The sequence below is a fragment of the Salvelinus sp. IW2-2015 genome, unplaced genomic scaffold (genome assembly GCF_002910315.2).
Source record: "Salvelinus sp. IW2-2015 unplaced genomic scaffold, ASM291031v2 Un_scaffold16393, whole genome shotgun sequence".
Lineage (NCBI taxonomy): Eukaryota > Metazoa > Chordata > Actinopteri > Salmoniformes > Salmonidae > Salvelinus > Salvelinus sp. IW2-2015.
Window position 1 is genome coordinate 1036576 of NW_019957565.1, and position 27936 is coordinate 1064511.

The window sequence follows — 27936 nt, forward strand, 5'->3', positions numbered from 1 at the left end:
ATGTGCATCAAGTGGTAGCAATATTTCAATTATTTGGTTTTGATTCCTCCCCAAATTCATTAACTATTGCAATACTATTTACTGTACAACGAAACCGTTAAAAAAGATGTCCATCACTTATCCTACTAAATTTTTTTTTTTTTACTGAGAGATTTTATTTTGAAACCGGAAATCTAATTGATACCAGTTCTTGTCAGGATTACGAAGATTCTGATTGGTCGATAATAACCCGGTAGATGTTCCTACCTGGCCCCTCAACTTCCTTTTTGGTGAGCTATCAGCGACGACGATGGTAAGCAATAATCGACAATAAATCAATCTAACACAATCTTCCATCATCCAGACAATTTGTATATAGTAACATTTATAAAATAGTTGGCACACATCGCTGGGCTTTGCGTGATTAATTTTTGATTGAGTCCGCCTTCGAATTCGTTGATTAGAATGTCCTGCACGTTCAGAATCCAGTGGTACTTTTTTTGGGCTAACCCCTCAGATGGTCAGGTTTACATAAGTACTACGAGAGACAGACAAATTAATGACATCGACTGTCAACTAGGTAACTTTTATCTCACATAGTGTAGTTAGTTGGCAATTTTAAGTTTTTATTAGTCGCTAGGTAGACCATCTTGCAAATATGTTATCTAGTGTGAAGTATTTAGAGGCATTGACATAATTAGGCACTTGTCAGACGAAAGTTTTATTTTGGGTATGTTTGCTAGTGCTACAAATGTGAATGCTGCATTTCAAGGTTCAGAGTTTGGGCATCTTGCCTGAACCATCCTCAATCGTAATTTAAGTAGTCTAGGACACGGTCGTCATTTATAGGAGGCCATGGCTGTGTGTTTTGGTTTTCCCTCTAGGGTGAACATTGTCATACACTTGACTCAGATAAATTACAATGTTATTGTAGTTATCCTGTTAGATCTGTATGATTAGACAGATTGCAAAATATTCCATGTTAGTTTGAAGTCATCAGTAAAGAACTACCGTTCTAATTAATTATTTGTTTATCAATGTTTTTTTTCAGGCTAAAATCAAGGCCCGAGACTTGCGGGGCAAGAAGAAGGAGGAACTCCTTAAACAGCTTGAAGACCTCAAGGTGGAACTATCTCAGCTCCGTGTTGCCAAGGTTACGGGTGGTGCTGCATCCAAACTGTCCAAGATGTGAGTATTGTTTAGAATCACTTGCACTTGCTAACAGTTCATTTTACCTTTCCTTCCACAATGTTTTGCAGACAGGTCATATGCAGAAGTGTCTAGTGGCATCATTAAAAGCAGGCATTAGGTGAATGTAAACACAACTGCACCCATATGAGCATTTCCTCACCTTTGGACAACAATGTCAGGAGTTTAGATGGAATGCTCACAGATGTGAATTACTGTGTCCAATTCACCACGCTTGACGTCTATGGGTCCTCAATGCACACATTTCTATGAGGGTGCAGGTAGGCTAGGTGAGATCACAACCGCGCACTTCACAGGATCATTATCCGCTCAACCCTCGAACCAGTTACTGGTCCAAGGCTCTTAACCACTAGGCTACCTGCCGCCCCTGGTAGAACCTGAACTCTCAGGTAATGAACTTGTTGACCTGGTTCTGTGTTTCCTGATAGCGACAGAACTTGAGCTTAGAAGGGTTTAGCAACGCATCGTTCCTATAATGTCCAAATATGTCACATGCGTTTCCCAAAACTCTGCGTAGAGAATGTTCACTAAGTGGGTCTTTGAAGCATGTGTCGATACTGATAGGATCGAAAGGAAGGCAGTGCTGCTCTCAGATCAGCGTTCTCTATTAAATTTCTTACCTAACATAAGTAGTCGTACACACTAGTGACAACGGATCAGCTCCTAGAGAGACTATCACCTATGGCTACAAATATTGAGGTGTTTTATTCTGTTGTAGCCTCTATTGCATTAAATCTTAATTCTCACATCATTGTGCATGTTGTTACACAGGAAGTATATTGAGGCAAAATGACTAGGCCACAACAGCAAAATAGAACTCAATTGTATTTGATTGTTATTGTTATTGAAATATGGAGGCATATGTAGCCTGTTTACCTTAGAATGAAGTAATCTCGGGAAGCTTGGCCCTGAAGGTTTTTCAACAACCTTCATTTGAGCATTTTAAAGGGAACTTTAAGATGTATTTTATGACATGGGTGAAAGTTGATTGAATTTATTCCCGGTACGGAACCTCCTGTGTACACGCGCTTAATCATAGAATTACATATACAGTGAACAGAAATATAAGCGCAATGTGTAAAGTATTGGTCCCATGTTTCATGAGCTGAAATAAAAGATCCCAGAAATGTTCCATACACACAAAAATATTATTTCTCAAATTTTGTGCAGAAATGTGTTTACATCCTTGTTAGTGAACATTTCTCCTTTGCCAAGATAATCCATCCACCTATATGTGATATGTGTGGCGTATCAAGAATCTGATTAAACAGCATGATTATTATACAGGTGTACCTTGTGCTGGGGACAATAAAAGACCACTCTAAAATGTGCCGTTTTGTTACCCAACACAATGCCACAGATGGCTCAAGTTTTGAGGGAGTTTGCAAATGGCATGCTGACTGCAGGAATGTCCACCAAAGCTGTTGCCAGAGAATTGAATGTTAATTTCTCTGCCATAGGCCTTCTTCAATGTCATTTTAGAGAATTTGGCAGTACGTCTCACAACCGCAGGCCATGTGTATCCACGCCAGCCCAGGACCTCCATCTTTCTTCTTCACCTGCGGGATCATCTGAAACCAGCCACCTGGAAACCTGATGAAACTGAAGTATTTCTGCATGAACTGTCAGAAACCGTATCAAGGAAGCTTACCTGCGTGCTCGTCGACCTCACCAAGGTGACCTAATTGCAGTTCGGCGTCGTAACTAACTTCAGTGGACAAATGCTCACCTTTAATGGCCACTGGCACGCTGGAGAAGTGTGCTCCTCACGGATGAATCCCGGTTTCAACTGTACTGGGCAGATGGCAGACAGCGTTTATGGTGTTGTGTGGGCGAGCGGTTTGCTGTTATGAACAGAGTGTCCCATGGTGGCGGTGGGGTTATGGTATGGGCAGGTATAAGCTATGGACAATGAACACAATTGCATTTTATTGATGGCAATTTGAATGCACAGAGATACCGTGATGAGATCCTGAGGCCCATTGTCGTGCCATTCAACGCCATCACCTCATGTTTCCGCATGATAATGCACGGCACCATGTTGCAAGGATCTGTACACAATTTCTGGAAGCTGAATATTTCCCAGTGTTTCCATGGCCTGCATACTCACCAGACATCACCAGTCACCCATTGAGCAGGTGTGGGATGCTCTGGATTGATGTGTACGACAGCGTGTTCCAGTTCCTGCCAATACAGCCATTGAAGAGGTGGACAACATTCCACAGGCCACAATTAACAGCCTGGTGAACTGCATGAGGCAAATGGTGGTCACACCAGATACGGACTTGTTTTCTGATCCACGCCCCTACTTTGTTTTCAATATGTAACTTTTTGTGTGACCTGACCAAATTGACATAAAAATGTATTATAGATCTGTCAATCTCATTGAAAGCAAATCTAAGAAGCGCTAAATATGTTCTGGGGGTGCTGTTTCTATTATTCCCATTCTTGAGGTTTGTTTTTGCGTCTTTTACTTTCGTTTTTGTACACCGGCTTCAAACAGCTGAAAATACAATGTTTTTGGAAAATTAGGGAAACTCATAACCAGATCATTGCCAGATCGGCACACCCCTCGTAAAACATGTTAAACTTGAATGTACTACACATTGTTTGACATTGATATATGGCAGAAAGCAATTGTACATTTCCCTACATCTTATCGGTACAATTTGAAAGATAAAATTAAAACGTAGTAAATAGCAATATGTCATTAGTTGCCATGATCAGCATTGCAGATATTGAGATGAGTAAGATTCAAGACTTTTCTTTCACACAGCATCTGCGCATGTGGATGGGTTAGCTTCACGCTCTTACAGCATGGGAGTCACAGGAGAAGTTGATTATCGTGCTTTAACGCTCTGTTGTTGTGGAAATTGACCCACTATGCTGTTTACTTTTTGCATCTACGTCATATTGCGGAGTCTACCTTTTTAAGTTGTTTTAAATAAAATGTTCAAAGTGCAATGTTTCATGCATTTCACTTATTCCCACCTTTTATTTCAGCCGTGTCGTTCGGAAGTCCATTGCCAGAGTCCTGACAGTCGTCAACCAGACCCAGAAGGAGAACCTGAGGAAATTCTACAAGGTAGACCTTTTATTTAAAACTTTGTTGCTGGCTTCATGGATTTAAGTTATAGGATGTTATAGTATAGAATCACAGTATCTATGCGTCATGATGGTACAGTATCCTGAGGTCACTAGCAATACTGAGCTCTAATTGTCTTCACGTATTTGGTGCATCAGCATTAGATTCTTTTCACAAATCTTTATTTGGTGCATCAGCGTCACTGATTCTTTTGCTGAATCATGATGTGGAGTTTTCGCTAGTTGAAATCCAGCCACATCTGCCCTAAGTAGGGCTGTTTGCGGTGACCGTATTACCGCCACACCGGCGGTCACGAGTCATGAAGGCAGTCAAATTCCACATGACCGTTTAGTCATGGTAATAAGGCTTCTCCATGCTTTGATGCTGCTGATGGTCATTAGTAGCCTACCAAACTTGCTAACTGCCTGGTACTCAGCACTCTACTGTCCCTCTAATCACTCTGACATCAATGCAAATGTGATCGAAAATCTAATCAAACACTTCATGACAGCTCTTGTTGCCAAACATTTCTATAGGCTATGCAATTGCTTGAGAACAGTTTTGATGGCCTCCCATCAGCTTTTTATAGGTTAGGCCTAATATATTTATTTCCCAACTTTCCTAATATTAAACATATTATATTTACAACAGGAGTATAGCCTACCTGGCTGGCATGAAAATGAACCACGGGAAAAGCATTCTCCATTCGCTATTTAAGTGCATAGATGACGTGTATTTTTTCTAGCTGCCCTGTTTCAATACAGGTGCATGATAATGGTCCATTCTAAATCAAATACATTTTCACACGTATATGTAAAGACAAGATTAAATCAAGAATAGTTTGATGGGTGACAATATTAGCCTATCACTTGTGAATTATATATTATCACTTTTGGCGACTTTTTCTAATCACACCTCAGGCCTATATGTTTTGATAAGGTTTGTATTACAACTAAAGTGGCCAAATAACTTCTTAAAATTAAGCACATCCGCTTTACAATGCGTGTAGCGCCTAACTGGCATACATAAGCAGCAGGTAAGTTTCAAGTTTGGGGAAGATCATTTTCACCATTTAAAATGCACCTTTATAATAAAAGCATTGCATGCATAATCGCATTTGCGGTCACTTTTGATAATGTTTTTCCACTAATGGAACATTTGCGCTTATAGCCTACTACGATGTGTGCATTGCTGCTCTTATAATGTGAATAAATAAACTATTAGGCTGTCAACATTTTAAGCTAAACGTTCTGATCTGTTGCCTCAGCCACATTGCATAAAAACGTTTTTTTGATGCTAGTGGTTGTATTCATTTGGGAGCTATCGCATCCCACAATTGTCCCAGACTATATTTGGAATATTTATTTCTCGCACAGAATAGAATAGGTCAATTTATGTACTATGGGGATAGTAGATTGACATAGGCTAGTGCTTTTGGTGTTCATTAGGCCTACCCATCTTGTTGGCTGTAAATTTGGACAGTTCTTCCAATATCTTCAATATGCACCTCGGAATTGCATAAGGACACGTGCAGTTGCGTCCCCGACGTGTCGGTCTTCACTTGTAGCCTTTGAGAAAGACCCGATCATGTGATGGAGAGCCATGTGAGTGCCGGGGAGAAGGGCTTCAAACGCAGCACCCGGGGAGAAGGGCTTCAAACGCAGCACCCGGGGAGAAGGGCTTCAAACGCAGCACCCGGGGAGAAGGGCTTTCAAACGCAGCACCCGGGAGAAGGGCTTCAAACGCAGCACCCGGGAGAAGGGCTTCAACGCTGCCACCCGGGAGAAGGGCTTCAAACGCAGCACCCGGGGAGAAGGGCTGTCAAACGCAGCACCCGGGGAGAAGGGCTTCAAACGCTGCACCCGGGGAGAAGGGCTTCAAACGCAGCACCCGGGGAGAAGGGCTTCAAACGCAGCACCCGGGGAGAAGGGCTTCAAACGCAGCACCCGGAGAGGGCTTCAAACGCAGCACCCGGGGAGAAGAGGCTTCAAAACGCAGCACCCGGGAGAAGGGCTTCAAACGCAGCACCCGGGGAGAAGGGCTTCAAACGCGCACCCGGGAGAAGGGCTTCAAACGCAGCACCCGGGAGAAGGGCTTCAAACGCAGCACCCGGGGAGAAGGGCTTCAAACGCAGCACCCGGGGAGAAGGGCTTCAAACGCGCACCCGGGGAGAAGGGCTTCAAACGCAGCACCCGGGAGAAGGGCTTCAAACGCAGCACCCGGGAGAAGGGCTTCAAACGCAGCACCCGGGGAGAAGGGCTTCAAACGCAGCACCCGGGGAGAAGGGCTTCAAACGCAGCACCCGGGGAGAAGGGCTTCAAACGCAGCACCCGGGGGAGAAGGGCTTCAAACGCAGCACCCGCGGGAGAAGGGCTTCAAACGCAGCACCCGGGGAGAAGGGCTTCAAACGCAGCACCCGGGGAGAAGGGCTTCAAACGCTGCACCCGGGGAGAAGGGCTTCAAACGCAGCACCCGGGGAGAAGGGCTTCAAACGCAGCACCCGGGAAAGGGCTTCAAACGCAGCACCCGGGAGAAGGGCTTCAAACGCCTGCACCCGGGGAGAAGGGCTTCAAACGCAGCACCCGGGGAGAAGGGCTTCAAACGCAGCACCCGGGAGAAGGGCTTCAAACGCAGCACCCGGGGAGAAGGGCTCAAACGCAGCACCCGCGGGAGAAGGGCTTCAAACGCCAGCACCCGGGAGAAGGGCTTCAAACGCGCACCGGGAGAAGGGCTTCAAACGCTGCCACCCGGGGAGAAGGGCTTCAAACGCTGCACCCGGGGAGAAGGGCTTCAAACGCTGCACCCGGGGAGAAGGGCTTCAACGGCCACTGGTCGCAAAGGGCATGGATTTTTTTTTTTAGGGTGCATTACGGCCACACAAAGGGGATGCCGCCATGAAATTCTAGGCATTATGAAGTGCTTGTCAAATTGTAAATGAGAGACTGATGTAGTGTGTACAGCTTGCGCAAATAACTAAACTGAGTTTTCAAATCATCATTAGTCGCATCAAGCAGCCTTACAATGGATTAAAAATCAAAACATATAGTCCAACGTTTGTAGAACAAATCAAGAACACTATATTAAGCATATAGGAATACCCATTTCTTTGTTAACCGCTCAACAGAATAGCCGCATGTGCGCTCTCCCTCAAAGCGTTTGGAGAAAATATTATTTATATTTTATTCAGCTTTGTCTATTTGTGTTCTTGATACTATAAAATAATGCCACGGAATTCAAAGCAAATCGTGTCTGCTAAATTAACTAGTGTAACCCACAGCCAATTGGCATAGCCAGATCAGGACCTAATATAAGGACTACAGAGAATGCTATTCTGTTCTTCTGAAATGGACTACATTTTATTCATATCATGCTTCTTTAGACCTGTCTAAAATAAACATTTGATTTATTGTGAAGGTGTAGGCTATATTAAATGGATTTATTAAACTTTTTAAATGTTGATGTTCCAAAGGTATACATCAGTGGCTTGTAGGCTATGTGTGTTTTGTTAGTTAACGGTCAATTACTGTGAGACCGACAGTTATTTTCTTGACAATCATTGGCTGATGAAATTTTGTGACCGCCACATCCCTAGCCCCAAGAAGTAAATGTAGTTGGCTAGCTAGCGTTGGATTTGGTTATGGGTTCCAAGACTAGGGGGTCATTTGCAGAATGGCACTTACAGCCTGGATCAAGGACTGCGTTGCTGAATCTCAAACCAGCCCCTCGCCCCTGCCAACTCACTCGGAGGGTACTCCGTTGTCACATGTTGCTGACGAGACTTCAAGTGCCGAGGGGATCAATTAAACTCATCAACTTCAGGACATTCGGGACGTTGCATGTGGCATATAATTATACACGCCTCTCCATTATTTTTTAAATTGTTGTGTGTGTTGGGAAGACGTTGTTCTGAAGCTGTTAAACTGGCTATTGGAGGGTCTTATTAGCCCCTACACCGTGAATCATTTTCACTCCCTCAGCTTTGGTACACTTGTGCATATGGCGGAAGAGCATGTGAATGTGCAAATGGAGGGCAGAGGGGAAGGGACTGTTGAGATTTATTAGCGTTGAACTAGTAGTTAGCAGATTTGAAGAGCTGGATATGATTTGGTGAACTGATTCCAAAATCAGCTGTTGTGGATCCTTGTGTTCTGACATAAAGCTTCATATTTCTAGAAAATCGTGAATAACAGTAGTTGAGCTTGCTTTCTGGAATGTCCCCATTCTGTATATATATATTTTTTCTTCACTTTCTTTCACACATACAGTCAAATGTATATGTAATTACCTGGAATAAACCACCTGTAAATAATTCTTCCACCTGTAAATAAATATTTCTGGCCTTACATTTTGGAACACGTGTCATGGTCAGTTGTACCTGTACCAAAAAAGACTTGAATCCCTGAAATCATGGAAATTGGAATAGTGATTTGAATGGAATTGGAATCTTTACACTTTTTTGCTTCTTTTGCAGGGTAAGAAGTACAAGCCCCTGGATCTGAGGCCAAGGAAGACCCGTGCCATCCGCAGGCGGCTGAACAAACATGAGGAGAGTCTGATGACCAAAAAGATGCAGAGAAAATCACGCTTGTACACTATTCGCAAGTTCGCTGTCAAGGCTTGAGTCTGTACCTTTTTTGTATTGAAAATAAATTACCTTTCCCAGGAAAAAATATAATGTTGTCTTGTAAGTGTTTGAATTAAATCTATCAGAATCCCAAGGGAACAGCATTTTTTAACAGTAATTGTCTTTTTTTAACAATTGGAAAAAATGTACACCGTTTAAGATGTGACAAACAAAATAACAAGGGAAACGACATGGGGAAAATTATCAAATAAAATGCTGTGACCTCATTCCCTCCCCTGTGACATGTGCGCTCTCCATTCTTCATCATTTATCTTAAGCTATGATGGATTGGTGTATAAAAGTTTGACTATGATCTTACCCAGAAACTTTTTGTTACTACTCCTAAGTTAGGCTTTGCATGGTCAATCAAGACTAAATGCCTGTCTTCTGTCTATGAGCCATACAGCATTTACTGCGATAAGGCCTCTGCAAAAGTCAAGGCATTTATACTTCTTGCCTTTGCATTGCAGAGCTGTTGTCAAGGATGTGAGTTTGTGTTTATACTGGACCTCCCGCCTCCACCTACCGTCAACCAATCATGTCAATGCAGAGCTATATGGAGCCTTCCGCAATGTTACAATATTTGGGCAGCGCACAACGATGCAGTACGGAGTTCAATTTTGCCTCTGCCAGCTTTGGAGGCTCCGCAATTGCCTCACATCCTCCAAATGAGCTTTTAGGTTAAATATTTCCCATATAGAGTTTAGGTAGGAGCAGGTCCTGACCTTTGGTTTCGCTGAGTCGTCACCAGATGGTGCTCTAGGTTCTCGTGTAATGGACACTTCAATTAAACTATATGCCATGAAGTCAATCATGAATAGGCTTTTAATCTATTTTGGCAAACTAAATTTATTCTTTACTAAATCAACCAAAACCAGTGTTATTTATTCATGTGAATTTTGATTAATTACCATGTTTTTGTTTTGCAGCAAAAAAAACTGTCGTAGACAGTGTTCTCAGTCTCTCTAGGCCAGAGTAGACCACCCTGTGTTTAAAAAATAAAAATTGGGGAAACGTGTAGGTATGTAATAAATTACAGAGACATCTAAAATGTACAACTCTTAACAGGGCTCTTTGCATTGGTTGGAGCGCTTGTCAATCATATTGCCCATTGTCTCGTTGGTGCGACGGATAGTAGAACTCGAGCTGGTTGTAAGCGCGAGAAAGCAGTTGTGGCAGCAGAACCAGTGATGGGTGCACTGATCTCAAGTGCTGTTTAGTTGGAATTGTTCAAACTTTTACGTGGGGAGTTGAAAGAACATGAAGTGTGAACTTGGAACTATGTTAAGGTCAACGATGCTGGAATTACTTTTGTTTTCATTGACAGCTGGGTTATATCGTGCTGCACCGCGCGCCTCCAACAACAATGAACTGTCTGTATCAAAGCAACCTGCCATGTCCGAAATCACACTCGGGCAGCTCGACACTACCATGCCAAACTATTTACCCGAGGACAATGTGAGGTTGTCCACGATTTCAGCGCTCTCCCCAGTTTCTACCGCGACCACATCGGCAAACAGGATTACAGGTAAAACCACTAAATCTTCCCAAACAAACAAGTTGACCCGAACAGCAAAGACCACCATAAGTGAGTCCATATCGAAGGAGACAATTTCTACATCGAGGACTTCCGAAACAAAGACACATTCTTCGCCCACCTCTCAGCTTCTACCTGTCCCCACCACTGACACGCAACAAAGTAAGTCTCTGCTGTACCCATTTTTGGAAATTGAAATGCAGTAGGATGTTGACCTTTATTTTGAAACAGGATTCTTTTCATGTCCAAACACCGCTTAGCATGAAATAAAAAATATTTATTTGAAAATGAAACAAAGCACTGTCACTGCCATTTGTCTCAAGACACATGACCCTTTTCCAGTTACACGAAAAGGCGATGGGAAATGTAACTTATGTTAAGTGCCTAATTGTCCATTTATCCACTCTAGCCTACTTAGTGTTTTGTTTATGCATAACGTTACATGTGTATAGCTGTAATGCATTATAGATGATGTCTGTACCATGTTTCAACTCAATTTGAGTGGTCCTCAATGCGTACATTTTTTAATCGGTATTTTGTATCATTGTGGAGGGACAATTAAATAACATTTTCTTACTCTACATCCAGTTTGTTCATTGTTTCAACTAGCCCAGTGTGACTACTGACTGACGTCCACTGTAATAGGGTCATTCATTGTAGCATCAACCAATGACTGTATATGTGTGTGTGTATATGTATACACGCACACATATATATGACGCCATCAACAGATATTTTGCATTAATTGTGTGGTAGCCAGTTTTGCTGTTTCATGGAAACTCATTGAATGTCCATCAGGTAGTTGTCAGGGTTTTGTCCCAGCCCTGATCTAACACATTCCACTAATCATCTGTACGCATCAGGGTCTTGAGGTTTTGGGAAAAGAAAACTGAGCAAAACTACTATTGAATCGGGTTAATTGTAATATGAATCCAATAGAATTTTTATTGTGAATGTCATTCACTCTCAGTTGAAGTCAGAAGTATACTTACACTTAGGTTGGAGTCATTAAAACTCGTTTTTCAACCACTCCACAAATTTCTTGTTACCAAACTATAGTTTTGGCAAGTCGGTTAGGACATCTACTTTGTGCATGGCACAAATCATTTTTCAAACAATTGTTTACAGACAGATTATTTCACTTATAATTCACTGTATCACAATTCCAGTGGGTCAGAAGTTTACATACACTAAGTTGACTGTGCCTTTAAACATCTTGGAAAATTCCAGAAAATGATGTAATGGCTTTAGAAGCATCTGATAGGCCAATTGACATAATTTGAGTCAATTGGAGGTGTACCTGTGGATGTATTTCAAGGCCTACCTTCAAACTCAGTGCCTCTTTGCTTGATGTCATGGAAAATCCAAAGAAATCGCCAAGAGCTCAGAAAAAAAATTGTGGACCTCCACAAGTCTGGTTCATCCTTGGGAGCAATATCTAAACACCTGAAGGTACCACGTTCATCTGTACAAACAATAGTACGCAAGTATAAACACCATGGGACCACGCAGCATTCATACCGCTCAGGAAGGAGACGCGTTCTGTCTCCTAGAGATGACGTACTTTGGTGCGAAAAGTGCAAATCAATCCCAGAACAACAGCAAAGGACCTTGTGAAGATTCTGGAGGAAATGGGTACAAAAGTATCTATATCCACAGTAAAACGAGTCCTTTATCGACATAACCTGAAAGGCGCTCGGCAAGGAAGAAGCCACTGCTCCAAAACCGCCATAAAAAAAGCCAGACTACGATTTGCAACTGCACATGAGGACAAAGATCGTACTTTTTGGAGAAATGTCCTCTGTCTGATGAAACAAAAATAGAACTGTTTGGCCATAATGACCATCGTTATGTTTGGAGAAAAAAGGGGATGCTTGCAAGCTGAAGAACACCATCCCAACGTGAAGCACACGGGTGGCAGCATCATGTTGTGGGGGTGCTTTGCTGCAGGAGGGACTGGTGCACTTCACAAAATAGATGGCATCATGAGGCTGGAAAATTATGTGGATATATTGAAGCAACATCTCAAGACATCAGTCAGGATGTTAAAGCTTGGTCGCAAATGGGTCTTCCAAATGGACAATGACCACAAGCATACTTCCAAAGTTGTGGCAAAATGGTTAAGGACAACAAAGTCAAGGTATTGGAGTGGCCATCACATACCCTGACCTCAATCCTATAGAACATTTGTGGGCAGAACTGAAAAGCGTGTGCGACCAAGGAGGCCTACAAACCTGACTCAGTTACACCAGCTCTGTCAGGAGGAATGGGCAAAATTCACCCAACTTATTGTGGGAACCTTGTGGAAGGCTACCCAAAACGTTTGACCCAAGTTAAACAATTTAAAGGCAATGCTACCAAATACTAATTGCGTGTATGTAAACGTCTGACCCACTGGGAATGTGATGAAAGAAATAAAAGCTGAAATAAATCATTCTCTCTACTATTATTCTGACATTTCACATTCTTAAAATAAAGTGGTGATCCTAACTGACATAAGATTGAATTTTTACTAGGACTAAATGTCAGGAATTGTGAAAAACTGAGTTGAAATGTATTTGGCTAATATGTATGTAAACTTCTGACTTCAACTGTATATGTATCCTGTCTGGAGGGTTTTGGCCTAAAGATGTGTCAGATGTTTCTGGCTACCTTTGTTTTTGTGTAGTTTTGTGTCAATAAAGTAACATTGGGAGGAAGTCATCAATGATTGAAAATGGATATCATTGCAGGTCTGTAGGAGTGACATGAACTAATACGCCTGTGATCTTCATGTGTGGAGTGAGATTGCAAGTCCCAGCGTGGGTGACATTGCACGTGCCCTGCTTCACATTCAGAGATCCCTATCCTTTCTTCCCATGCTTCGGCACAGCTCAGGGCATCTGAAAGGGGCCTGTTTCTCTGCACCTGGTTGGATAGCATCCCCAATGCTCCCCATAGACCCTGCCAAGCCCTGATGGAACATTGTGGCTTGGCACTGATTTATTTTGTGCTAATGGGTTTGTGATGGCAAGGATTGCAAACTCCTAGACCCAGGAGATGTTTGTCACAGCGCTGCCTGTCAGCCCATGTTGCCCCTCTGTGGTCTCCACCTAGTTCAGAAATATTGAATCAGTTTTGTCTGATTGTCTGGTCTTTTAACTCGTCTCACTGTCAAATTCTGCTTATTATTTTGTAATACATGTTTCCATCTTGACCATTTTCTCTTTCAAATGTCTACTGAGAGAACAGCGATGCCTTGAGAGGGTGAGGTTAGAAGCAGTGTGAGTTCTTCTAGTTCTAGGCATAATATTTGATGATTGCATTAAATAATAGTGGAAGCTCATATTAGAGTAACTCATGACAAGTTTTACTGTGCTTTATTGGTTGCGGGAGGAGTGGATTTCATTTGTCGAAAAAGAGTACTCCCGCGAACACAGTATTACCTCCACATGTTGTTTATTGTGTCTACGTTTCATTCAAGATGTGGTTGGAGTTGCTTTTGTGTTACAGTAGATGGACTACCACTGCAGCTACGGGTGGATTCATTTTCCCTGGTTTTTGATTTGTTCCCTGTCCCATGCACAGGGACCCAGTAGGCAGTAACTAGAGGGCTACTGTAATGGGGCTGTATTTGATCGATAGCCAAGCCTTCAGGGTGTCCTGTCCAGATGAAAAGCATCTGACCTTGTCGCTGTTATCACACCACAGATATGCCACATTCAGTTGTACGGGGTAGATGGAGGCTACAGAGAGGCAGTGCCAATGGTCACCATAACAACAAAAACAAGAATCCCACACAGCTTCCAATTGGCTCATTCATCCCCCTTCTTATTCCCCAGGTTGTTGCTGTAAATGAGAATGTGTTCTGTCAACCTGGTAAAATAAGAGTTAAATAAAAATAAACACGGTGCCATTGCTGAATCTGCCGTGATGTTGCAGTAAGATTAAGTTTCCCCTCGCTCTACCTAGACGTTGGGAAGCCATACGATGTGCCTTACTTGAAAAGGCTCCATGGTAGTCGCTGACCCTGACCACCCGTTACACTAGCATTGAGGGCTTGGTCAAACTTCCCTCGACCTGCAGCCAGGCTGTAGAGTAGACCCTTGGACATCCCTCTTGCCATAAACACACTGAACTGCTGAGAGAAACCCATTTGTCTACTGTGCCTGTCTTCTTGTCCACCATTATGTTTATCTGGCCTTTTCAGTTTATGAACGCTGTATATTCTGTTTGACATTATGTGCTTGGTTTGTTTAAGCTACTGTGAGAAGAATGATCTCCTTTAGGATATTAATCTACTGTATTTTACTCTTAAACAAGCAGTGTGGTGACAAACGGAAAGTGTGTCTTCTTAGGGTCAGAAATTGTGCTGAACCAGAGGATTTGTTCTCTCGGAGAAGAATGCAATCCAATTTTGTGACGCTGTGGATCCGTGGGAATATGTAATGGTTCTACCGGCTGTAAAATTTGCTGAGAGCGGCCAGTTGGCCAGGGATGACCTCAGCAGAGGTCTGCGTGTAAGACAGCAGCGTTGCTCTTCAAGCATCTCCTGGCAGCCCCTCTGGCAGGTCCCCCTTAATGAGCTTCGCAGGTCAGGAGAAAGTGTAGTGCGCCGTCCAAGCTCCCCAGTTGGAAAGTTGGTGGACACAGCAGCAGTGTCTTGTACAGCACAAGACTGTTTTGCTTCTCTGATATAAAAATGTTCTGTGTGGGGCTGTGGGTGTCTGCAGTATACAGTCTCCCTTGTTCTCCCTCATATGTATGTGCTGAGTGCCTGTGGGCTTTGTGTATCTTCATGTCTACTGTGAAAAGTGATAACAGAAGTTCCATTCTTGCATAATGTCAACGATTTAATCCATATTCTCAACATATTTTTGACTTGCGCGCTTAAAAGTTCAAGAGCTCGAGATGCAAGACAAATTCCCGAATACAGTAAGAACAATAGTGACCTACACCACACTGAGCTGGATTGGAGATTCTCTGCTCTGTCTGTAAGGGTCATGTGATGTAAGCTGTGAGGGGGATCACGAAAGTGTCGGCCAATGCAAGGTGACAGTGGCACAGCAAACTCCGGGGGTCAGCGGCTCTGCTGCCAGGAGCAGGGACATGTCTCTCACTCTCTGACTGCTCAGGCTGGTTGCGTAACTCCTGTAAAATTCTATTGGAATGTAGAACCACTGGTCAAAGAGTACTTTGCACAACAAAGCCCATGTTTCTTTTGATCAGGGGGCACAAGGGAACACTTTGAGAGGAACCAGGCTTTGGAGTGTGGGAGGCACAGTTAGTTCTGACCTCTTTGTCCTTTGTCCTATTCATGCAGTCACTCTCTTACGTAACACTGGGAAGCCACCAGGCCTCGTCATGAACGTTCCCAGGCCACCACCTGAACTGCCAGCCTACTGCTTCAGTGACCACTGTGCTGTCCCTGGATGTACTAATGTACATACCATGCTCTATCTAAAGATCACTGCTGAATGGGGAACTTGATATGTTTTCATGTAAAAATGGGTGGTAGTGTCCACATCCTCCAATGCCAGAGCCTCAAGCACATTGGACATTGTACTTTCACCCTAACCAGACCTTGTTATGACATGCATATGTGAATTAGGCCCACAGAATTATACCTACGGAGGAGCAGCTTCTATGGAGGAACCTAGAATGTCTTTGAACTTCAGTGTTGGCTTAGCTAACGTTGGACCAGAGCTAGCTAACGTTGGACCAGAGCTAGCTAACGTTGGACCAGAGCTAGCAAACGTTGGACCAGAGCTAGCAAACGTTGGACCAGAGCTAGCCGTTGACCATGACTCTCAGTTCCATTACATTATACTTAATGCTGCCTAGAGTTTTCCAGAGCTAGACCAGATCTAGCTAACAAGCTTGTGTGCACAGTGGCATCAGAATTAAAATAAAAAACACGTATTTTTGTAGTTAAAACCAATGTGAAACGTGTTAACTATAGTATCCTTAACTAGCATTGAAAAAGTGAATATATTCTAATTAAAAATCTCTCCCTAATTTCTTAATCATGTTTGTAACGTCAGTAGCTACAGCAGACTATGCATGGGAAGGAAGGGCAGACACTGGAATATGTTTCTGGCTGACAAATGAGGGCTTTGCATAGGCGCTTTGTGGGGTTGGAAAAAAAGGCCTGGAATGTAAAAGAACGTTATTAACTGGTTCCTTTACTTTTAAAATAACTTATGTTCCGGAACAGTATAGATCACTTCTGTTCTGCTTCTGTTCCTCAATTTTTATTTTACGGTTTTCAGTTATGTTCCCTGAAACGGTTCAAACCCCTGCTTTGGAGGTCTTTATAAGTCCCTCCCTGTTGTGGCTGTTTGGAGAGTGAAAGAGCCTTGTGTTCAACATTATATAATGATAATCACACTCTGCTACAAAGAGCAGGATACCCCTTTCACATTTTGTATAGAACTCCAAACCCATCCTTTATCATTGTCCTCCTGATAAAGCCATGCCGTTGACATGAGGAGAAAGTGCTTATGTACAGTCAGTCAAGGGTCCTGTATCTACCACCGTCGGGACGATTGAGCAGTCCGAGGCAATGAGGGAAAAAGGTGCACACTGGTAGATTTTCACATTGTGTAATCTTCTCTGTGGCAACAAGGTCACCTCTGATAGAGGTTCCTGTTTCCCCAGCCGAACGGTGCTGTTAGCTGGTGCTAGATATCTGCCTGATGCATCTCTATTTTTCTCACTGCGTCGCCGGGCCATGTTCGCTGCTGACTAACGTAATTGTATAACAATTGCAGAATACCTGCCATCCCAGTCACTGCAGTCCATGACGTCCTTTGTTAGTGTCTTGCTATTCATTCAGTTGATTATGTAATAATGAATGCAGCTAACCATTCATCATGTCGACAGAGAGGGAGAAGCAAAATATGACTGTTTTTGAATGCCTTTCATGTGTAGAAAGCAGCAAGTTGTCGTCCATAAAGTACTTTCAATGTGTTCCATTTAAGAACTGTTTTCATAGAAAATCAGAATTTGAAAAATCTATTGTTTTAATCCAATTTAAAAGGGATTGGTACTTTTGTAAGCCTGTTGGTGTGATGACAGTGGGTTCAAGTAACGTGTCACCGATATGTCCACTTGTGATGTGCAAATATGATGCCTGTGGTCACTTTCAGTTAGCAGTTTTTTTTAATGGACTTGTCCACATGCCATGGTCACTCCACTCATTCCACCTGGATTTAATCTGGATCACTTCATACAGAATTTTCACGCTGAGTCACTCACTCACTATATTACATTCATAATGATAGTAGAACGACGCACTTGCAGACAACGGTAGCACGCAGTGTGCTCACAAAGACATCGAGGATGAAAGAGTTGAATAGAGATTGCAGCAAACGCAACATTTTACCCATATACCTTGTAACACAATGGGTAATAGACCTATAGTCCCCAGGACACAAGTGTCTCCCAGGAGTGTTTTTCTTCCCTCACTGAGCAGTTATTCTCTCCTTTCCCTTTACTGCAGTGTTAAATATATACTAGGGCTATCCTCTCACCAAAGTACCTTCCTCCAGGACATCGTTTGTTTGTGTTCTCTGAAGTTGCTATTTTCCCCACTGAGTCTAAAGAAAGACAAAGCCTCTGGAAACTTCCAGGCTTCCATGACATTTTGTTTTATACAGAAAGTAATTGGCTAGAGTGAGGGGGAGAATAAGTCTCAAAGCTCGCTACCAAATTGCCTCTGATCTTCTCTGTCCAGGCATCTGCAAGTCAGTCTTGTTAAGCATCACGCGGATCCCATGGCTAATGAAATATGCTCTTGTCTTCTGCGGAGTGGGTGAAAAATGATATCTGCTCGACACAACCCAGCACATCAAGGTCATCCGGCTCTAGTGCAGAGATAATGATCAACCAGGCTCTTCTGAGGGAGATCTTTGTAATACAGGCCTTTTAAAATATTTAAACAGGCTGTTAATGAGATGAACCTCAATTTGATATGTATCTTGGCAGAGATTTACCTTGGCTTCTCAATTAGGATTCTTCATAAGAGATACTGGGAATTAGCTATATATTAGGATATTGAAAGTTTTTGCATAGTTTCTTTGTACAGTATGTGACACATGACACGTAGCCTACATGTGATGTGACAATTTTTACAAATGATCCCTGCTGGGATTGAACCCACAACCTTTGCGTTGTTGGCACCACGCTCTTACCAACTGAGCCACTTCAGCAGTGTCTTAAAGCTGTTGGTCGGTTGAGGGCAGAATATGAATGTAGCACAAACACTAGAGCACCTTTATGTGATATCAACAGTAACCTAATCTGAATAACCCACTACCTGTTCTGTCCCCAGCTGAGTTCCTGTGTAACTGTAGCAGCGAGGGATCTCTGGATCTAGACCGCTGCGACCGCAGCACAGGGCAGTGTGTCTGCCTGTTGGGCTACATGGGACTGCGGTGTGCTGACTGCCAGGAGGCCCACTTCAACAATGGCACCACCGGCTGCATCCCCTGTAGCTGCGACTCGTACGGTGCTCTCGGACCCCTCTGCGACAGGTGAGACTTTTCATTAATGTGTGCGTTATCAGTGTTTACCAGGTATTCCAGACAAAAGGCAAAATATATTCCATAGCAGTGTCTTCATGGTTTACAAATTATAGCCAATGTAGGGGAGGTATCTATGGGTAAGACGTTAGGTAAGCGTGTGAAAGTTCCCCGGTTGGACCAGACCAGCAGTCTGGTCTCATGGGACAACGCTTTAGAAGTTTTTACAGGTATGATAACTAAAAGGTGCGTCATCTGACATCACATTGTCTGCAGTACTATTGTCTTTCGTGTGCTCCTGCTCTACCTGTTAGACTGATGACTCACTCACCTGAACCCAGGGTTGTGTTCTTTAGGGCACACATCTGAAAACGTTTTTGCATCGGAAAACGGATTTGAGTGTTTATTGGACGTGTCCAGGTAGTCCCTCCCTGTTTCAGTCTGTTTTCTTTAATTTGGTGCTTTATGAACTCCAAGGAAGAGGTGTCAACCCCAAGACATTCCCTGGTAAAATAGAGGTTAAATAAGCGCAATGATGTCACTGCAAAGTCACAACAAGGCAGGGAGTTCCGTCTCTGTCTATTCACTTGTGTGAGAAAATACTCCCTCGAGAATGTCCAAAGTTGTCTGTGCCTTAGAGTGCAGTAATTGTGTCCCCCCGGGGCTATTGACCTCTGCTTGGTTTCAACTGTCATTTTTCACCTGAAAGGCAGAAGACGCTGTGTAATTTTCATAATAAATCTAATTTCTCTGTAAGTCTGACACAATGGTTGGTATTTTGGGAGTTTCAGTTTGACTTCCCTGGCTCCTATAGAAAGTTTTGTTTAAAGTCTATGCTTGTAGGGGTTGTTGTTTATCCGATTGGTATTGACACTGGGGAAACTGTGTACAGCGTAACTACTGAGGACTCTGAAGCTGTAATTAGAGCGTAACACACCCCGCCATTCTAGTGGGGCTGTGAAGAGAAGATGAATGAATGGTGTTCCAGTTCCATTCACTGCTTATAGAACCTCTGGCTACCGCACAATTCCTAACATTAATTTAATCACATCCCTTTAGTATTATCCCTGGGATCACTATTACAATCATAACCAATTCCACCAAGTTTCCTGAGTCTTTATACCCTCCTAAAAACATGTATTTTTGTGGTTTGTGTGTCGGGTTGGGGTAACATACGCATGTACTGTATGTAGGAATGGTAAGTGTGTATTTCGGAGGGAGTGCATGCAATGGATGTGTGCATTCTATACATTGATACTACAGCATAATATCAGATGGTGTTCAAGCCCATGACCATACACTCTTTCAATGTTTTTGTTTATCTCTTTAGAGTAGCTGTTTCATACGTCTTCAGTTCTTGTCCCTTACTACCCCCATTGCTGATGGACTGTGTATGATGCATTGTGTGTCATGTGACACTTCTCTCCCAGGTTAATGTAGCATGAAATGAAGACCTGGTTAATGTAGACATGAAAGACTTAAGTAATAAGGTGCGAGGAGATGTGGTATATGGCCAATATACCACGTCTAAGGGCTGTTCTTAGGCACAGCCCTTAGACGTGTTATATTTGCCATATACCACAAACCCCAGAGGTGCCTTAATGCTATTATAAACTGGTTCGTAACGTAATTTAGAGCAGTAAAAATAAATGTTTTGTCATACCCGTGGTATACGGTCTGATATACTACGGCTGTCAGCCAATCACAGTTCAGGGCTCGAACAACCCAGTTTATAATAAAGCTTGAATCCCTGGTCTATGACTTACTGACAGGCATCTTTACGGATCTATCAGTAAAATAGTGCAATATCGAGTTTGTTTGGAAAGAGTGGCCATCAGCGGCAGACATCAATCCCCCTGCTGTGCTTTCAGTGACCTTCTCCCACTGTTATATTTATAAATGCCAGCGCATCTGTCAGCGTTTTTGCGCTGCCTATTTTGTCTCTCTGGGTTGTGGACAGATTGTGAGTTCATCTCCTGAGGATGTTCTAGGATTCCTGCCCAAATGCAACCGCAGGATCAGTGCAGGTGAAACACACACACACACACACACACACACACACACACACACACACACACACACACACACACAGTAGCATATCCTTTTCCCTGCCCAAGCAATCTCAGGTTCTATCTCAAGGCCTGTGAAGAATAGGTTGTCACTTTCGGAAGATGCCACTGTAGTCATGATTGGAAAAATCAATAATGGCAGGAAAGTTCAGGATTCAGTCATTCCCCGCCAAAGAAAACAGCAAGTCCCTGTGTAGCAACAGCAACTCAGAAGTAAACCGTTTTCATAACCTTGCTGTTGTGCCAAAGTGAAAAGAAAAATGCTCAGCTTTCCTCAGTGGTGGACAAAGTTGGGAAACTGTTGAAATTGGTACTCTCCTACATTCCTGGCTGACCCGCCTGCACGGTAAAGGAATGTCGATGAGACCAGAGAGTGGCTGAGCTGCACAGAACCTCACTATAGCACAGAATCTCACTATACCACAGAACCTCACTATACCACAGAACCTCACTATACCACAGAACTTCACTATACCACAGAACCTCACTATACCACAGAACATTACTATACCACAGAACCTCACTATACCACAGAACCTCACTATACCACAGAACCTCACTATACCACAGAACATTACTATACCACAGAACCTCACTATACCACGCAACATCACTATACCACAGAGTGGAACAGTGACTGGCAACAAATTGACAGCCAAAGTGGGAAGGCAGTCAGCAGTATGTTATATAAGTACAGTGCAAGTCAAGACCCCAAAAGTCAAGGCTCAACCTTTGTGACACGGAGAATGGAAAAATATGTAGACAAAGTTCAAACATGAGCCTGCATCGTATTGTATCTGTATCCATCAATCAGCTGCCCCATAACACTATCGCTATGCCCCCAGCGAGCGACTGTGTTCACTCCAGTACTACTGTACTCTTGGGACCTTTCGATGTCGACCACCCCATACCCTGTCTCGGTTTCCCAGGGGATCCCTCCCTGACACACTCGTATTCTCTGTTGCTTTTGTCTATTGGCTTATCAACATATTTTTGTTGTACTAGGTTAACTGGAGAAGAGTGTCTGCAAAAATTACTATAGTGTTTATGAGGAAGTATTCCTGCTGTCCTGAAATGGTTCCTCTTTACAGTTCTGGGTTTTTTCACTGCAACTGAGAACTTCTCCATCCAGCCCCAAGATGGGGGCAAGATGGAACCATCTCTAGGGACTTCAGATTGGCCAACAACCATAGGGCCCTATAAAATCCTTTAAAATTTCTTCCCAAATTCCATTTTCTCCGTTTTATTATTTCCAGGTTTGTTTCCCTTTTATTTATTTTTTTATGTATATATTTTTTGCTCTCTAAATCATGCTTTTTAAAGTTGAACATCCAATTTAATTGTTTTTCTAAGTCCACAACAATGCTTAAACCACATCTGGGGACCACTTTTGGAAAAATATTTAGAATTTGGGGTCTTATTACCCTTTAATTCCAGTCTGCACCGAAAAAGAGGCTGTTGGTTAGTGGTGTTTTTGTAGTGCACATATGATGGTAGAGTTAGCAAAACAAATATCCATTGGATTGATAATCATGATATCCTTCTGCCAGGTAAGCATAGGCTACTTTATAGTTATCATTTTAATTGAGAAGGTTTTTTGGAAAGCCTTTCCATCTACCAGAAGATTTTTCATTAGCATCATCACTAACGGCTACACGAACTGGTAGCTGCTCCGTGCACCACACATACAGGTGGAATTCTCGTTGGCCCATCAGTAAGTTACAGGAAATACGAATCACTGATGCGTTCTGTTCATGTCTTATGATAAACCTGGGCAAACTATTTCATTTTCAATATATTTAGTTGATTCCCTATTAAGTTCGATACATTTTTTAAATATTGCTGAATTCCGTCCACATTCTCCGTATCTCGGATATTTCTGTTTTTCAACCAGGCAATAGGGTAGTAGGGATGAAAAAGTGCCGTGGCATCTGTCTGGATACTGTGTACTGTCTGCAACCCTTCCTCTATCTATCTGCAGTGGGAAAAGAGGGGCTTGGAAGCTGATGTACTGAGCTCATTGACATGGAATGGGTATGACCTTGGTTTGACAGAGCCAATAGAAATGGAAGACCTGAAACCCGGGACAACTGCTGCAACATTCATAAAGACTAATCAACCTACAGTTGAAGTCGGAAGTTTACATACACTTAGGTTGGAGTCATTAACTTGTTTTTCAACCACTCCACAAATTTCTTGTTAACAAACTATAGTTTTGGAAAGTCGGTTAGGACATCTACTTTGTGCATGACACAAGTAATTTTTCCAACAGTTGTTTACAGACAGATTACTTCACTTATAATTCACTGTATCACAATTCCAGTGGGTCAGAAGTTTACATCCACTAAGTTGACTGTGCCTTTAAACAGCTTGGAAATTCCAGAAGATTATGTCATGGCTTTAGAAGCTTCTGATAGGATAATTGACATAATTTGTGTCAATTGGAGGTGTACCTATGGATGTATTTCAAGGCCTACCTTCCACCTCTTTGCTTGACATCATGGGAAAATCAAAAGAAATCAGCCAATTCATCCCAGAACAACAGCAAAGGACCTTGTGAAGATGCTGGAGGAAACAGGTACAAACATATCTATATCCACAGTAAAACAAGTCCTATATCGACATAACCTGAAAGGCCGCTCAGCAAGGAAGAAGCCACTGCTCCAAAACTGCCATTAAAAAAAAGCCAGACTACAGTTTTCAACTGCAGATGGGGACAAAGATCGTACTTTTTGGAGTACGATGTGCTCTGGTCTGATGAAACAGAAATAGAACTGTTTGGCCATAATGACCATTGTTATGTTTGGAGGAAAAATTGCGAGGCTTTCAAGCCAAAGAACACCATCCCAACCGTGAAGCACGGTGGTGGCAGCATCATGTTGTGGGGATGTTTTGCTGCAGGAGGGACTGGTGCACTTCACAAAATAGATGGCATCATGAGGGGGGAAATTATGTGGATTTATTGAAGCAACATCTCAAGACATCAGTCAGGAAGTTAAAGCTTGGACGCAAATGGGTCTTCCAAATGGACAATGACCCCAAGCATACTTCCAAAGTTGTGGCAAAATGGTTAAGGACAACAAAGTCAAGGTATTGGAGTGGCCATCACAAACCCTGACCTCAATCCTATAGAAAATTTGTGGGCAGAACTGAAAAAGTGTGTGCGAGCAAGGAGGAATGGGCCAAAATCCACCCAACTTATTGTGGGAAGCTTGTGGAAGGCTACCCAAAATGTTTGACCCAAGTTAAACAATTAAGGCAATGCTACCAAATACTAATTGAGTGTATGTAAACTTCTGGCCCACTGGGAATGTGATGAAAGAAATAAAAGCTAAAATAAATCATTCTCTCTACTATTATTCTGACATTTCACATTCTTAAAATAAAGTGGTGATCCTAACTGACCTAAGACAGGGAATTTTTACTAGGATTAAATGTCAGGAATTTTGAAAAACTGAGTTTAAATGTATTTGGCTAAGGTGTATGTAAACTTCCGACTTCAACTGTAAATAAACAGACACTCACACAATCATGCATAAACACCCTCTCTTGCTCTCACACATGCACACACACACTTGCGCGCACACACACACCTGCACACACACACACCTACACACACACACACACACACACACACATGCCTGCACACCAAACACACATGCACACGCCTGAACACACACACACACACACACACACACACACACACACACACAGCAATTTATCTAAATGAGATGTGCAATTATCTCCTGTCATTCAAATCCATCTTTATCTGGTTGTAAATCAAGTAACCTTTTGACAGTCTGATAATGGGATGTTGCTTACCCTGTCAAAGCCACTTTAATACTCTGGGCCAAGAACGCAGGAGGGAATACATCCCCCTTTAACTTTATAACCCCCCCCCAAAACAAATTTAAAAAATAATGATAACGACTCTTGAGGAAGATGTTATTTAGCTGGATGCAGTGGCTGGTGCTCTTGAGTTAACTCTCGGAGGGACTTAGGAGCAGGAAGCTCTCTCTGTTCATTAGAGATACCTACCACGGAGTGTGGTGACACATAATGGAAATCTGAGAGGTTGCTTAGCAACTGCAGCGTGGATGGACCCCCCCCCCCTCCCCAGTAAAGTGTTAATGTGACAAGCAGATGAGGAAATTTGTCCAGGGAAGCAAGAAAGTGGGAAGGATGGTGAAGGAGGAGGGGTATGGGGGTTGCAGTAGACCACCATCTGTGAGCCAAAGCCCACTGTCTCTGAATTGGGAGAGAGAGTGAAAGTGTGTGTGTGTTGGGGGGGGTTCGAACACCACCAGGGTCAATCAGAATTAGGTCATTGAACAATCGGTTAATACACATGGCTTTGCATTGAGCACAGTGGGCAGTATTGCAGTACATTTATAATGGCCTCAGCGCAAATACCACCATAGTATGTTGGCATGTAACATATACACTGAACAAAAATATAAATATAAATGCAACATGTAAAGTGTTGGTCCTATGTTTCACAAAAATATTATTTCTCTCAATTTTTGTGCACAAATTTGTTTACATTCCCGAGGGAGTGTGCAATTGGCGTGCTGACTGCAGGAATGTCCACCAGAGCTGTTGCCAGAGAATTTGTTAATTTCTCTACCATAAGCCGCCTTCGACGTCATTTTAGAGAATTTGGCAGCCCATCCAACCGGCCTTACAACCGCAGACCACTTGTAACCACGCCAGCCAAGGACCTCCACATCCGTCTTTTTCTCCTACGGGATTGTCAAGGGGTGGGTGCTGAGGAATATTTCTGTCTAATAAATATTCTGATTGACTGGGCCTGGCACCCAGAGGGAGGGCCTCGCTCCTAAGTGGGTGTGTCTATGCCCTCCCAGGCCCCTGCCCAGTCATGTGGAATCTATAGATTAGAGCCTAATGAATTTACTTCAATTGACTGATTTCCTTATATGAACTGTAACTCAGCAAAGTCTTTGAAATTGTTGCATGTTGTGTTTTATATTTTGTTCAGTATAAAATGCCAATTAAACTCTTGTTAGAAGTTTCATCCCCCATTGGATGTCTGAGGTTGTTGACCCCTACATTAAAGCATAGCTAGACTGTGTTTAGTATCTTGCACCCCGTGCACATATTTAGTCTGGGTATCACATTCTGAGCAGTGGGTCAGATTGTGAGAACACCACAACCAGACACACAGCCAAGCTCCTTATAGCCCCCTCCCACACACACAATTGGCCTTTCCTCCACGTATGCGGTTCATGTGGCGGGCTGACTGGCAGCTAGGCAAGCATGCAGGCTTCCCTGACCCACATTAGTTTGTCTCAGTGCATGTTTCCAGAAGTGGGAAGGTCTGTGGGGAGAGAGATGGGGAATATGGCTCTGATGGAACATTGAACAACAATGACTGAAACTGTGGAACTAGTCCTTTTTATTAATGGTGCCCAATCAGCTGAATTGAATTGGATTTAGCTGCTGTCATCTTTGGGTGTAGATGTCATTTGTCCTTTTTAGGAAAGCTCAAATGTTTGTTTGCTTGTCATCTAGCTTTGCATTAGAGGAAAGTATTAGCCTGTGTAGGTGAATTGCTGCATCGTCATTAAAGGCGTCCACATACATAGGTTTGGTTTGCTCCTAGCAGAACTCGGCTAGGCGGCACGAATGTCTGTGCTCGCTTACTCCCAAAAGACCTTCGCTTGAAAAATGCCAATATTACTTCCTCAATTTTCAGAATGAATCTTAAGATAAATCAAGAAATCTGTAATTAATTTGGACCTTTTTACAGAGGTCTTGCTCGCAGAATTTTACATTTAACTAAGATGTTTGGTGCAGTATTTGTCAGGTGAAAAAATGTGCATGAAAACTATTAGTCTCTCGTTGAATGACAACAAACACTTAATTGAAGAGTCCTGTCCATAATTCCCACTCTTACTAGGAGTAGTACTGTTGAACAATCACCGACGAAGGGACGTAGATATCGGCTACCGAACTTTGACTTGCCTCAAGAAAAATGTTTGTTCAAACAGCCAGAAAAAAATCTTGCCGAACACAAATGCAATAAAAACATCAACATTTCGTCATAATATATGCACAAACTGTTTAGACTGGGAAGCAGGCGAAAGGCTTAAGGGTTTGGTATTCATAATTTAATGTTGTGTGTACAAAAACATCTTGTTTTCATGAATCAAGGGTAGGTGAGTTGAGTAAGTTGAGCCTTTTGTTACATTCGGCATCACTCGTCAAGGCAAATATACTTTTCTTTCTAACAAAGATATCTACATATATTTCAGGATGTTGTGTATCCCTGGAAACAATCAGAATTCATGTAAACATTTCGTTTTAAAAACAGGGGTCTTTTAGCATAACTGTGTACTTTGTTAAACACTTTTAACATAAGCCCTACCTCTTTAAAAAAAACGTATGTGTTCACGCCAGTGCACATCCACTCACCTCTCTATTACCATGGAAGCCTATTACAAATGCCTACTCTCATAACTGGACCGATAACGCCCCTAGTGCTTCAGAAGTCTCCATCTCAAGGTCTTGACTGCTGGCGTCACGGGGAGTGCAGTGATGATGGGACGTGCTGAGTCCAGAATATCATATTACCATATAAATCATTGCTCCCCACTTTTGAAATGGGCCCCCTGTTGCTTACTGTCTGCTCCCTCTCTCCTCAATGCCGCGCAGTAGTCTTCAGCACCACTCAGTTCCCTCTGAAGGTTTTGCTGCTTCAAGGCACAAACCCCAAAACAAAGGCTTCTTCTCTGGTCAGTGGTGGCGCATTGAGACGGAGCTGTTTTTTCTCTTTGCCATTGAAGTGGTGGGGAGATTTGAAGAAAGGAGAATACATAATGCAGCCACTGCAGTTGAACGGTGGCTGAACAGTTCTTGTCAAGTGCTTCTCTGCATAATGTTTTCTACTTTTGGCAGCGGGCTACATT

At 42.8% G+C, this 27936-nt stretch overlaps 2 protein-coding genes across 2 annotated transcripts in view; both read left to right on the forward strand.

The window, feature by feature from the left end:
• Positions 1-202: 202 nt before the first annotated feature.
• Positions 203-8948, forward strand: rpl35 (ribosomal protein L35). Its single transcript, XM_024146455.1, has 4 exons — positions 203-292; positions 1031-1167; positions 4192-4273; positions 8745-8948. Exons 1-4 carry the CDS (start codon positions 290-292, stop codon positions 8892-8894), a joined length of 372 nt encoding a protein of 123 aa, XP_024002223.1. The 5' UTR covers positions 203-289; the 3' UTR covers positions 8895-8948.
• A 1090-nt stretch (positions 8949-10038) lies between these two features.
• The window catches only part of LOC112080620 (multiple epidermal growth factor-like domains protein 9), a 72398-nt gene continuing 54500 nt past the window's right edge, over positions 10039-27936 (forward strand). Inside the window, exons 1-2 of the mRNA XM_024146456.2 lie at positions 10039-10596; positions 18749-18950. Of these exons, the coding sequence (XP_024002224.1) occupies positions 10158-10596; positions 18749-18950 (641 nt within the window). The 5' untranslated portion in view covers positions 10039-10157. The remainder of the gene's footprint in view (positions 10597-18748; positions 18951-27936) is intronic.

What these genes read in the sequence shown, in the direction of transcription:
- rpl35 (XM_024146455.1), top strand. An exon ending in GCATCCAAACTGTCCAAGAT is followed by an intron (nt 1,168 to 4,191) that starts GTGAGTATTGTT and finishes CTTTTATTTCAG; the next exon opens with CCGTGTCGTTCGGAAGTCCA. An exon ending in ACCTGAGGAAATTCTACAAG is followed by an intron (nt 4,274 to 8,744) that starts GTAGACCTTTTA and finishes CTTCTTTTGCAG; the next exon opens with GGTAAGAAGTACAAGCCCCT.